Source organism: Macadamia integrifolia, chromosome 3 (genome assembly GCF_013358625.1).
Source record: "Macadamia integrifolia cultivar HAES 741 chromosome 3, SCU_Mint_v3, whole genome shotgun sequence".
Taxonomy (NCBI): domain Eukaryota; kingdom Viridiplantae; phylum Streptophyta; class Magnoliopsida; order Proteales; family Proteaceae; genus Macadamia; species Macadamia integrifolia.
The window spans coordinates 6,501,980-6,514,292 of record NC_056559.1 but is presented as its reverse complement, the minus strand read 5'-3'; the positions used below and the strand labels follow the sequence as shown (position 1 = coordinate 6,514,292).

The 12,313-nt window shown below is 38.5% G+C and overlaps 2 protein-coding genes across 2 annotated transcripts; both read right to left on the bottom strand.

Annotated features, from left to right (window-relative positions):
* Positions 1 to 1,440: 1,440 nt before the first annotated feature.
* On the bottom strand, positions 1,441 to 4,629 carry LOC122073499 (calcium uniporter protein 5, mitochondrial-like). The gene is made up of 2 exons (XM_042638091.1): positions 3,926 to 4,629; positions 1,441 to 2,272 (listed from the first exon to the last, which is right to left on the bottom strand). The coding sequence occupies exons 1-2, from the start codon at positions 4,388 to 4,390 to the stop codon at positions 1,835 to 1,837; spliced, it is 903 nt and encodes a 300-aa protein (XP_042494025.1). The 5' UTR covers positions 4,391 to 4,629; the 3' UTR covers positions 1,441 to 1,834.
* A 1,817-nt stretch (positions 4,630 to 6,446) lies between these two features.
* Positions 6,447 to 11,762, bottom strand: LOC122073498 (protein NRT1/ PTR FAMILY 4.5-like). Its single transcript, XM_042638090.1, has 6 exons — positions 11,695 to 11,762; positions 11,510 to 11,588; positions 11,191 to 11,408; positions 8,479 to 8,925; positions 8,240 to 8,364; positions 6,447 to 7,435 (listed from the first exon to the last, which is right to left on the bottom strand). Exons 1-6 carry the CDS (start codon positions 11,695 to 11,697, stop codon positions 6,565 to 6,567), a joined length of 1,743 nt encoding a protein of 580 aa, XP_042494024.1. The 5' UTR covers positions 11,698 to 11,762; the 3' UTR covers positions 6,447 to 6,564.
* Positions 11,763 to 12,313: the final 551 nt, after the last annotated feature.

Below are 12,313 nucleotides of genomic sequence, written 5' to 3'. Positions count from 1 at the left end.
GATACAGGGTGAGTGTCATGACCATCCTACCCCTCATTGGATGTCTAGTATGCATTTCCATTGATCTATGGGCTAGCGCATATCATAACCAGGTAATGTTCCCTCTGCCTTCTCTTTAATAATTTTAAGGATGAATTCTACTTGAGACTCAACAAGTTGGCCAGGGTGTTGGTCAAGGGACCACACGTCAGACAAAACTATATGTATCCTGAAGTTAAATGCCAAAAACCTAAAAAATGCGTAAAAGTTTCACGCATGAAAGGAGAGATATTCTTATTGAAAAAAAAAAAAAAGTGAAAGTAGAGATAAGGAATAACTTGACTGGAGGGAATCAATTAAATTCAAAGAGAGCTCCTTGGTTGTAAATCCAATGCCTAATATATTAGTTTGCAGTTCTATTTGAGGAGCAGGCACTAAAAGGTTAGTGGATTGACTCCTGTCATATGGGTGTGTATGAATTTGTATTTAAGTGTGTCACCCCCTCTCCCTATCATTTCCATTTCCCCTCTGATGTACATGAATAAAGTCTCATTCAACAATTCATTAAGATTAAGTAAAATAATAATAATAATAATAATGACGACGACGACGACGATGATGATAATAATAATAATAATTGTAGTTTAATGATTGGAGAGAAAAGAATAAGATACAAAGAAATAAGGCAAAAAAGTTGCAGCACACGTATAAATAACTTACTAGTGCATTCTTCAACTATCAAACGTTGATTTAATCTCATCCCATCTCAATCGTTGAACTGTTTACCTTAACTGGCTGCAACTGTTTTCTCTCTTCTCTCCACACCTCTCTATCCCCAGTTTGCTCTCTCCGTCTCCCTTCCATCATGAACTCAGTAGCCCCCTTCCTCCGCCTTCTCTCTCCTTCTCCCTCTCCCTCCCCTCGCTTCATCAATCAAATTTTTCCCCTACTGCAATCGCTTTTAATTGAATCTACCTTAATTTTCTACTTCTTTTTTATATGGGTTTCATCACTGTAGTGAAATTTTGGTTTTCTATTTTTCTGATCCCGAGGCACTTATGATGAATCCAACTTGTTGAAAAATTTTATGGAAATTAAGTGGATCCAAGTTTCTATTGGAGCTTGCAAATTATAGGGAAAGTTACGCAAAAAGCATCCTTCTTTGAATCCAACAATCTAGTTTAAGATTACTTTAATGGAGCTGTTGCCCCATTGAAACTACTTTAATGGCGCTGTGTGGGGAAGGGGGGTATTGTGGCTTTGTGGCAAAGGAGGGGATAAAAGAGAGAGGAGTTTGCAGGAATCGGGAAGTACTGGAGAGAGAGAGGAGAAGAAGAAGAAGAATCGTAGTCTTCATGAACTTCTCACCACAAACGATGGAATTGATTAAAAAATAATAATAATTAGGTTGCAACACGTCCATTCTGCTACCACCCACCCTACATGGAAAGCTGATTCTCATGGTCAACAGTTAAATAAATAAAATAAAATTTTCAATATAATTTACATCGTTAGTTAGAACAGAACCTGATCCAACACTCGTTAAAGAGGCAGTTGGGCTATAACATAATTTTAGGGAAGGTCATATCATGTGTCAATCCCCAAAGTAGTACGTAAGTTAGTAGTTAGTAATAAGTGGAGTCCACATCCTCTGCAATGAGCGGGGAGATGCGTTGAGTATTGGACAGCTGAGAGCATCTGAATACGTATCCTAAGGGACTCCCAATCACTCGATGCTCATTGCACCGGTGCAGTGCGCTAATAAGTGTGACATAGTGGCCCCCTTGTTAGCCTCTCTTATATCACCGTGTCTGGGCCAGTGTCTAGCCCAAGCCAACTGAGCTAGCAGCTGTCTTTAAAGATGAAAGAGTTTATTCAGACTAAAAGGAATAACAGGCTCTACGGAGCTCGTTAAACCTTTGATGTCAAAATTCTTGTTCTTCATCAGCCACTTCTGCTTTGCCTTAAAACGGCTTTCGTAGAAACTCCCTAAGGAAGGGTCCCTAGACGTCCTCAGGAAGAAGACATAGCCTGCTATTAAGTAGATGGAAGTTGCACAGAACCATATCGGCTCCATCACAACCCAAGATAGCTTCCAAAAGGTGAGGACCATAAATGCCGATGTTTGGACGATGAGGAAGCCCAGCCCACCCCATAGCTCCCTTCGAACGAGTACATTCGCTTTTTCATCGATCATAATCTTCTCCTTCTCCAACTCTTCTAGTTCTTTTCTTCTTGGATCGTCTAGGCAGGCCATGGATTTAGGAATCATGATCTCTATTGTATGTGTAATCTGTAATATCACAACAAAATGGCAAAACATTTGGATGTAGATATTAATGTTTCCTGACAGAAAATGATAAGAGAATTAATCTACAATATAATGTTTTGTTATCCATCGATGTCCTTTGGGAGCACACACCTACGCTAACGCTATGTCATTTCATTGTAGAGGAGAGATAGACACATGTAAGCATTGACATTGGCCATGCTCCTAGACATAGTTCTCTCTTTTTTTTTTTTTTTTTTTAGGTAATGCTTTTTGACATAGTTCTTTTTCTTTTGAAAAAGGAAGCAAGAGTACTACCTGGTGCGAGCATGGGGCGAAAGGGAGGAAAAAATTTTAGCTGCGACCTGAGTTACAGCCAAAGAAATGGAATCTTTCACCTTCCAAGTGGGGTTGCAGCCAAATAGTTGCAACCTAGGCAACAGCCAAATTTTGTCCCAATGGGAAGCATGTGCCCAAGCATTCAGTAGGGTCAGAATGGTCATTTTCCTAATCATGTGTCTAGTGCAAGAACACACAATTGGATAGCATTCTTTTCTCCTTAAAAATAAAGAGAAAAATTAAGAGCACTTCTTAGTCGTGTGAGCCAACTACATATGGGCATCATTTCACCCTCTCCATGTCTAGGTGCATGGCCCGTAGCAACTCCCCATGATGCAGGTTCTTTTGCCCTTGAAAAAATTATAAAAAAAATGGAAAAATTACATGATTACCCACTTTTGGGTTTCCCTTTACAAAATTACCCACAAAAAGTTTTGGTTAACAAAAATACCCAAAATTGGGTTTGGGTTTACAAAACTACCCACCCAAAGTTTCAATTAACAAAAATACCCAAAATTAAGTTTGGGTTTACAAAACTACCAAAAATAGTGAGTCTTCATCTTCCACATATAATCATGTATTTTTTTATTACTGAAACTTTGTGTGGGTTGTTTTGTAAACTTAAACTCAATTTTGGGTATTTTTGTCAACTTAAATCTTAAGTGGGTAATTTTGTAAAGGAAAACCTAATTTTGAGTATTTTTGTTAACTGAAACTTTTGGTGGGTAATTTTGTAAATGAAACCCATAAGTGATTAATCAAGTAATTTTTCCAAAAAAAAAATCTCAAAGACAGCGTAGATTTTGCACCTAGACATAAAAGAACACCTCTGAGTCACCTAGCCTAACATAGGGAAAAAAATCGTCTGCAATTCCGATCTCGTACAATTCCGTGAAATACCACCTTCAGGGGGTGATACGTGTATTGATACCAATGCAATGATCCAGATCTGATTTAAATGCATCTTCACTGATTTAATGTTTTATTAGTTGTACCAGATCTGGACCATTGTATTGGTATCAATACATGTGTCACCGTCTGAAGGTGGTATTGCACGGAATTGTATGAGATCGGAATTACAGACAATTTCAACCCCTAACATAGAAGTGAATGACGGAGTGCACATGGGCATCATAGGGGTGGTCTATGTATGGCGTATGGGCAGCTGCCACCGCCAATGATAACACCGGACACAAAGGGGTAAAATAATCGTCCTACCCCTCATAAAAATTCAAAAATCCATTTGCAGTTGATGCTTGCGCGCCCCAGTGAAGGGCGACGCTGGCCTTTTAGATTACCGTCCAGCAAAAATTATTGTAGCAAAAAAGAGATGTTGACCTGCTCTCCGATTGAAGATGCACAACGTCTCCCAAGACGATGACGGCTCCTGATTGATCCAACATCTTCGCGGACTCCAGTTCCTGAGCGGGACTCGACCAACCGTCGGAGCAGATCTAAATAAACTCCGGATATGAGATGCAGCAGCTCTTCGGAATCATTCTCAATTTCGTTTCCAACCGCGAGATCCTCTACATCTTTCGCTTCGTCCTCTAGTGAAATTTCTTCTAGACAATCCGATCTCATCACCTGCGGAATCCGCCCTTCCGATGGATCCTGGGCTGAAATTTCTTCTTGAAAATCTGATCTCATCACCTGCTGAACCTGTCCTTCGGATGGATTCTCGACTATAATTTCGTCTAATGAATTCAACATTGTCATCGGCAGATTCAGTTCCTCCAATTGCTGGCGATGGTCTCTGCTTGTGTTCCTGCCTTTCAGCGGATTGAGCGGCCACCGTGCCATCGATCTCTCTCTCTCAATGTGAAGAAACTTCGGGTTGCTGAATAGTTTAAATTGAAAAACCCTTTTCAGGTTCACTCGCTCAATGTGATGTTTTCTGCAGTCTCCTTCTCCTTCTCCTTCTCCTTCTCCATATATTTCCCGCTTGGTATAGTGCTTTCCTCTCTTGCTCCTCTTGCTCCTCTTGCTCTACATGTTCTTATATGCCACACAAAGTGATTTTCTTTCTTTCTGGTTTCCCAGGGTTTCCAATCACTTCGGAGCAAGTTCAAGGGTACCATAGGTCAATCGGTTAGTTCAAGTCATACAATGCTCAGTGTAAGACAAAGTGATTATCGTTGTGGTAAATCTAAACACGTTATGTTTTTCTTGTGTTTTGCTAGTTGAGAAGATGACATGTGTCATCAACGGTCAAGATTAATTCAGTTGGGTGAGAGTTATTATATCCAGTTTGGTAAGAAAAAAAATCTTATTACAGGGACACTGCTGTTTTAACCCTTTTCTCTATCGATAGTAATTAATTGTCATCTCATCATGGACATAGATAATTTGTCAAACCATATAAATCTTTGTGTGCAATTGTGTGATTGTTGTTGGTGATTTTCATTCATTTTCTCATGTTTAAGGGTTCCGTTTCTACATCATGGATCTTATTTCCATTTCAATAGGAATACTGCTAAATATTTTTTTTTATTTTTGGTAAGAAACTGCTAAAATTTAAGGAATTGTATATAACTCATCTAAAACAAGGTTTTAAAACTCGGGATCGGTCTAAATCCATACTACTATGGAATAGATTGGATTAGAATCAATCAAGATCAGATTGGATCGAACAGATTTACCCGCTTTTGTCTCGGCTTAAGCTTCTACTGATGTTGATGCTTTTGAAACAGTTTCTTCTGACGTTATTCTTCAATGGAAGCTTTTGCGGTCCCGTGACCCTGTTGGTGCTTCCAGTTTATATCATTCTCCAGTCGCTTCTTCTGCATAGGGCCATCCCCCACTTCAATTGCACTTGGAGTATAAACGAAAGGGGTGGAATGAAGTGTCATGGCTTGGGAAAAAATGGGAATTGAAAATCTTAAACACCCAGATTCCCAATTTTGAAGGGATCCTACCAAGATGTCGGATAAAGGTGTTTTGGACCATTTAAGGATCAATCTCAACAATACCAATCCGATCCGATCCAATTTTTAAAACCATGATCTAAGATGAATATGACAGAGATTCAAGCAGTATATGTTCTTTTAGCCTTAGCTGTATAGGCTTCAATCGCTATAACTTCAAAAATCAGATTCGAATATGAAATCATCTGGATTGAATCGGATCGATAAAAAATCTGATCGAATTGGTATTACTCGTGATCAGCTTAGAAAGGAAAAAAAATATATTATCTGGTCCAGACGATCTCAAGTTTTAAGTGCTTGCTTTGGCTTGACCTAATCAAAACGAATCTCAATCACCTACCCATATGTGTCCGTCTTATGTAAGGCTGGTGATGATGAAGAATCTTTAAAAAAAAAAATGTGATTATGAAGAATCTTTATTCTTCTAAATCCGTCTCTTTGTGCGATTGATGGCAATAGGTGGAACATATGTCATCACCTTACATTAAGTGAATACAGATATGGCTAGGTGAACCGGTGGAAAGACTTCAAACATGATTTAGGGTTTCATATCCTTTGGTAGGGTATACTGTTTTGGATATAATTACCGGATAGTATTTGCACTTATCTAGCACATTGTGCAGCCTAAGGCTATCAATCCATTCGTTTGGTCCAGTTTTGGCCTGGCTCTCACTTTTGTGGCCTTGCAAGCTGCCTTTTGGAAATTTTCCCTTTAAGTTTACCCAAACATAGAATAAAGGGTGTATCCGTTCAAGGTTCCCCGCTATTACCGGTCTGGGGACAGTCATAATATACACAGCCTTATGACCCTCCCCAGACCCTATAATGGTGGGAGCCTCATGCACTATGGACACCCTTTGGTGCATTTTTAGGTAAGCTTTTGGGAAAGCTTATAGAGAAATCTTAGACAAACATGCACTAAGGCGCCCAAATACACATTCCATGGGAAAAAGAAGAAACTCACTATGCTTACAAGTCCCTAACCAAATGAATAATAGAAGGATAAGGAAGATATGGTAGCAACACATATGATCTCATGCCTGATTTTGTCTAATTGCAAGGTTTAACTTCACTATTACCAACACCATTACTTCCCATTGGCTTCTCCTCCACTTCCTTGTATCTATACCAAGATGCACAAACAAGATAGCCTCCAAAATTCATCACACTCAAACCTGATAACACCCAATAGAAGTAATTCAAATGGTCTCTGTTCAAGTTGTTGTTGGCCAACCACCCACCACTCACATTGTTCACAAGTTCCACCACCAATGAACTCAAAAAGTACCCAAATGCAATAGAACACCATGAGATTGCTGTACTCAAAGATTTCATCCCAACTGGGCTCTCTGCATAGAAGAACTCCAAGAGTCCCACCAGTGTAAACATATCAGCTGCCCCAAAAATAGCATATTGGAAGCTCAGCCAAAACACACTTATTGGTAATGGGTCTGTTGAGTTCACCATGTTGTGTTGGATAGCCACCGACTTCCGGCGAGTCTCAATAATTCCTGCAATTCCCATGGAGATTGCAGATAGAACCAGCCCTACTCCTACTCGTTGGAGGTGCCGGATTCCGGTCGGGATTCCCGTGAACTTTCTAACAAGAGGGACAAAGATGCGATCATACATTGGGACTAGGAGGGACATGAATACAAGGGGGATGACAGGAAGTGATGGCCCAGGGACTTGGAAACCAAAGAAGCTTGTGTCCATGGTAGTGCTCTGTTGGATAGAGAATGTCTGGAGTTGAGCCATGCAAGTGTTCATGAAGACTGTGCTTAGTATGATGGGGAGCATGCGTAGGAGTATCTTGGCCTCTTCTACTTGTGTCACCGTACACAAGCTCCATGGTCCTGGCTGTAGATTTGATGTGGATGAGATGTGGGTGCTAGTCATTTTTGCTGCTCGATCCAAGAATCTGTGGCAGTTCATGTAATCTAATCGATTAGGGTAAAACACACTTCAGTCACATTAGGTTTATAGGCTAGAACAGTAGATTCAAATCAAATGCAAGACTTGATCATGTGAACTAGCTCTTTAGTTACACGTCACAGCCAAGATCCAGGTTACCCAGAAGAGAAATGGAAATTGTTTATCCAATTTTCCATCAATTTGTCTTTATATGATATTTGTCAAGTGCTCAAGGGGTAAGTGGCCAGTGATCGGATCAAGTTCAAATACGAGAATGTTCTCATATCCCTGGTTCGTGGATTTAGAATCTATTAAATGAAGAGAGAGAAAATTGATTATAAATCTTCGAACCAAGATCATTCTCTTACGTGAACCTGATCTGCTTTCAAGTGGCCAAGCTTCCATATGTCTACCCCAGGCTTGGAGCTAGTCTCCCAGGAATTCAACTGGGCTATAAGTACTACTAAAATTGCACAGTCCATCTGGCAGTTTAGTACCACATCGGTTACTAATTAGCCTACAGCCCTCTCCCCCTTGTACACCTGGGTGACCTACTAGGACTTCTGAAATGGAAACTTAACGTGGTATCAAAGCAGGTTTTCATTGAAGCCACGTGTCCGTAGTATGTATTACCACACGTGCAGGGATTCTACAGCTCTCTCTCCCCCCCCCTCCCCCTCCCCCCCCCCCCCCCCCTCCATCACCTAGGAGTTCCTCCATCTATCAGTTCGAACTTTTGGGGTGAAAAAACTTAAACAAAAGGCAACACCAACTTACATGGCTCCAACCATTTATCAGATCTCTATAATACCTGAATTGATCAGTTCTTTGAAGAATTTCACTGTCCATCCCTGCTTCTTTATCATATAACTCATGTAATGTCTCCTTCATATCCGGTATCGGAAGCTTCCGGTTTCGTATTGCCACCACAAACACCTGGTTGTAAGCATCCAATTAACTTTAGACCACAAATCAAACAATCAACTAGAGTAGCAAATCTTATTGATTCTTATGAAGGATTTTGATGATCAGAAACATTAACAAGCATACCTGTAGGATGGGAACAATGGAGCTTCCCCTGGGCACATTATTTCTATAAATTGACTTTCCCATGAACAGAAACAAGATTGCAGAGAAGACAGCCATAGTACAGATACCAAACCCCCAATCCCAGCCTTTGTTTTGGCTAATCCACACCACAATAGTTACTCCAATGATAGCTCCAACAGTAAGGCTGAACAAGAACCAGTTGAAGAAACTGGAAAGATAGGTTGCCTCTTTAGGGTTCTTCTCATCAAATTGATCTGCTCCTAGTGATGGTAGTGTTGCTTTAACTCCACTGGTTCCAAATGCAATTAGATACAAACCCAAGAAAAGGATTGCAGCTTGGTCACTATCAGGAGCCTTGCATTGATTCATGTCAATTGTTGCCAAGGCTTTACAAGGGATAGGTCTTAAAACACTGAAGTGTGCTTGCACCGTTAGAATGGCATATCCCTACAAACTTGTGAAGAATAAGTGTTAACAAACATAGGAGTGGTTATGTAGTTCCATACGCACACATGCATATATACCATATTACTGGATGTTATTCACTGATTCATATAGGGTGTCAAATGGTCGGTTCAAATGAAATTAGGATGAACTGGTGATCACGGTTTTAGGTATCAGTCTTCGATCAGCTGTATCGGTCGATCTGTATTGATATCGATCGATACATGGCCAATATCAGATCATTGAATAATATGGATAGAGGGTATGATTGTAAAATACAGTCAGGTAACAGTATGTTTGAGGGAAAAACCGTCCATCATAGACCGATACTGATACCAAATTGAACAAGGCTGTGATACGTTATTGGTATCTCCTATCTATCCAATGGTCGAATTTTCAATCGTCCATTTTTTTATTATGAATAGAAATTAGGTCACCACTAGGGGGACCTAGCTAATTTGTGTCACAAAAGGGGACAAAGCATCTAGGGGTATTTCTAGCAATACAAGGGATGCATTTTTTGAACATTGTTTTTTTTTTTTTATGAATTACAATATGATCCATGAATGAGTAGATGAAGTTTAAAACTCGGAATCAAGTGTGGGATCAGTCTTCATCGATTCTGATTTGATTACAAATTAAATCATTCTGAAACTGATCGGACTTGAACCTACTCTCCCACCCCCTCCACCCCCCTTCAAACAATATATATATATATATATGGTTTCACAAAAATAGTTTGAAAATTCTGCAAATTTATTTATTTATTTTATACAAATCTGCAAATTTATCGACTTCTGCATATGTTGCTTGAGGACCCAAATTTTTTTTTTGAAATTTTGAGTAAGGGATCTGAAATATGTATTGTAAGGATTACTATACATGCCATATCCAAAGTAATTAAAAGGCATTACATATAGGTATTTTAATCAATTCCATGTCTTTATATGTGGAGTGGCATGCATGCTTAGTGTGGGATTTTCTAACCCCTTCAATGAGCTTTCCATTGGCTTTCATTTTCATCCTCATGAGAGAATTGGTATCTAAGTACTAGCAAGGTTTCGCGGTATCAGTTGTTATCGATACAAATATCAATATGGATCAGATGCATCGATTCGTATTGAGTTAATTCTAATTATAAAAAAAATAAAAATAAAAAAAATCACTTTTTAACTGATATCATATACCCAATATTAATACCTAATACCATGAATACTAATTTTTGAAACAGTTTTTTTATAAAAATAAATAAATAAATAAACAAAGAGGCTTGGACCTATATTTGAAATTAGTAGTTACATGCACATGGCATAGCTAAAGAACGTATTTGAAGTACTGAAAAAAATCATCAAACACAGGGTCATCAAGGTCGTCACAGGTGGTCCAAAATAGTTTATCAACTCTTAAAAATTAAATTGATGTTTCTCGTCATGGAGACATAAATCATTCGGTTCTTATTCTAATCCTTATTGCTTCTGCTACCAAGTTTTGCATATGAAATTCAGCTTATTTAACTAGTGTAGTCCTCTATTGGTCAAAAAAAAAAAAAAAATTGAAATGCAAGTATTAATGGGCTACCACATATATACCTTTACTACTACTACAGTGTTCCTCTTTTGACTAAAAGTGTGTACCGTTTTTCTATTTTCATTTCTGCATTTTGATAAAGGATAAGATGTGTAACTTCTTACAAATCTTCATATTAGACTATTCACATCTAATATTGGAATATCGTTATTTTCAAGTAGAACTTTAACAATCTCTCTCTGCATAGGAACATAAATAGGAATTGAGATCTTCGATTTTATCCATTTATAGAAGCACATCGGAGTTACCACGCCCTCACTCAACACCACTTGTTAGGATTCAAGTAGAACTCTCCCTTTAAAGCTAGTCATTAAGGTTGAGTTCAACCTAAATCCCAACAAGTAGTATCAGAATTGAAGCGTGGTAATTTTGATGTGTCAAATATATAAATCCTAGTCCACAGTTCTCTCAGAAACGGTTTATTTTTGGGGGGTAACATGAAAAATTTTAATGGAACTTAAGTGGTAGTTAAAATGTCACAATTGGGAGCCAATGTAAGTACTAGCTATCCAGTCCCAGCCTGGTCCCCTACTGTTATACATAGTAATCTTCATTTATCATATAACCAATATGGGTTGAAGATTTACCCAAAAAAAAAAAAGAGATTTATTCAACAAAAAATATGGCTTGAAGTCTAATGCATGAAACATGAGAATTCAATGGAGGGAGAGAGAAACTAACCACCAATTCTATGGAAGCAAAGAGTATACATGTCTGGAATCTGGACAAATAGGTATCAGAGATCAACCCTCCAAACAAGGCCAAGATATATGAAGTACCCATGAAGTTGGTAAGAGTGGAAGCAGATTTGGTGAGGCTATAGTTCATGTAACCATAGAAATAAGTCACCAAGCTTACAGCATTTGATACAAAGGCCATGTTCTCCAGTCCCTCCATTGCTGCATAAAATTAATGAAATATCAGAAAACAAGCTTTGTTATGTTCTATCTGAAACCCAATTCAATAGAACCAGAGAGAAAGAGAGAGAAAGCATCAGTACCATATACGAAGAGAGCTGCCCTTCTTCCTCCCAGCCTTGTCTGTTGAGGAGACTCTGTCTTGACATCTCTGCAAATACCCTATCAATCAAGAAGTGGATGGTGCATGTTAAGAAAACTAGATGATAGCAATAGAAGTTTTGGAGAAAAGAAGATTAATGCCAAAGGGATTTAGAGATTAGATTACCATTATAGGAAAGCTATTCTGTGTTGAACCAAGGGGTGGAAGAGCAATGGAAGCTTGTTAGGATAACATCATATATGTTTTCACTTATATATAGACATATCTCTTCCTCTCCCATGCATTGACAAAATTAAAACAGAAAACAGAAAAAGACACCTCTTTATGTTTCTTTATTATAAACTAGCATAACAAAAACAAAAAACCAATTAAAATATGACCCAAAGCTCTCTCTCTCTCTCTCAACTTTGGCGGTTGTTATCAATGATTTATAATATACTTACAATGGAGATAGACTATATATGTTTCAATCAGGTGTAGATGCAGACTACTTGGCCTCATTTGGTTCTGGTACAAGAGTATATTAATCTAATGATGCCTTCACAACCTAACCCTATATAAGATATAAGAAGTCTGGGTTTTCAATAGCAATAGCTATCATGAAATGAGGGTGTCAAATTCGAACCAGAATCGAAAATTAAAATCGAATTGAACCGAATAAATTTAGTTCAGTTTGAGTAGTAGATTGGTTCTGGATCTAACATAGGAATCAAATTCTAGAACTGAAACTGAATCGAATTTGGATACTAATATATTATAGTACAAAAAAGGCATAAGAACCCAG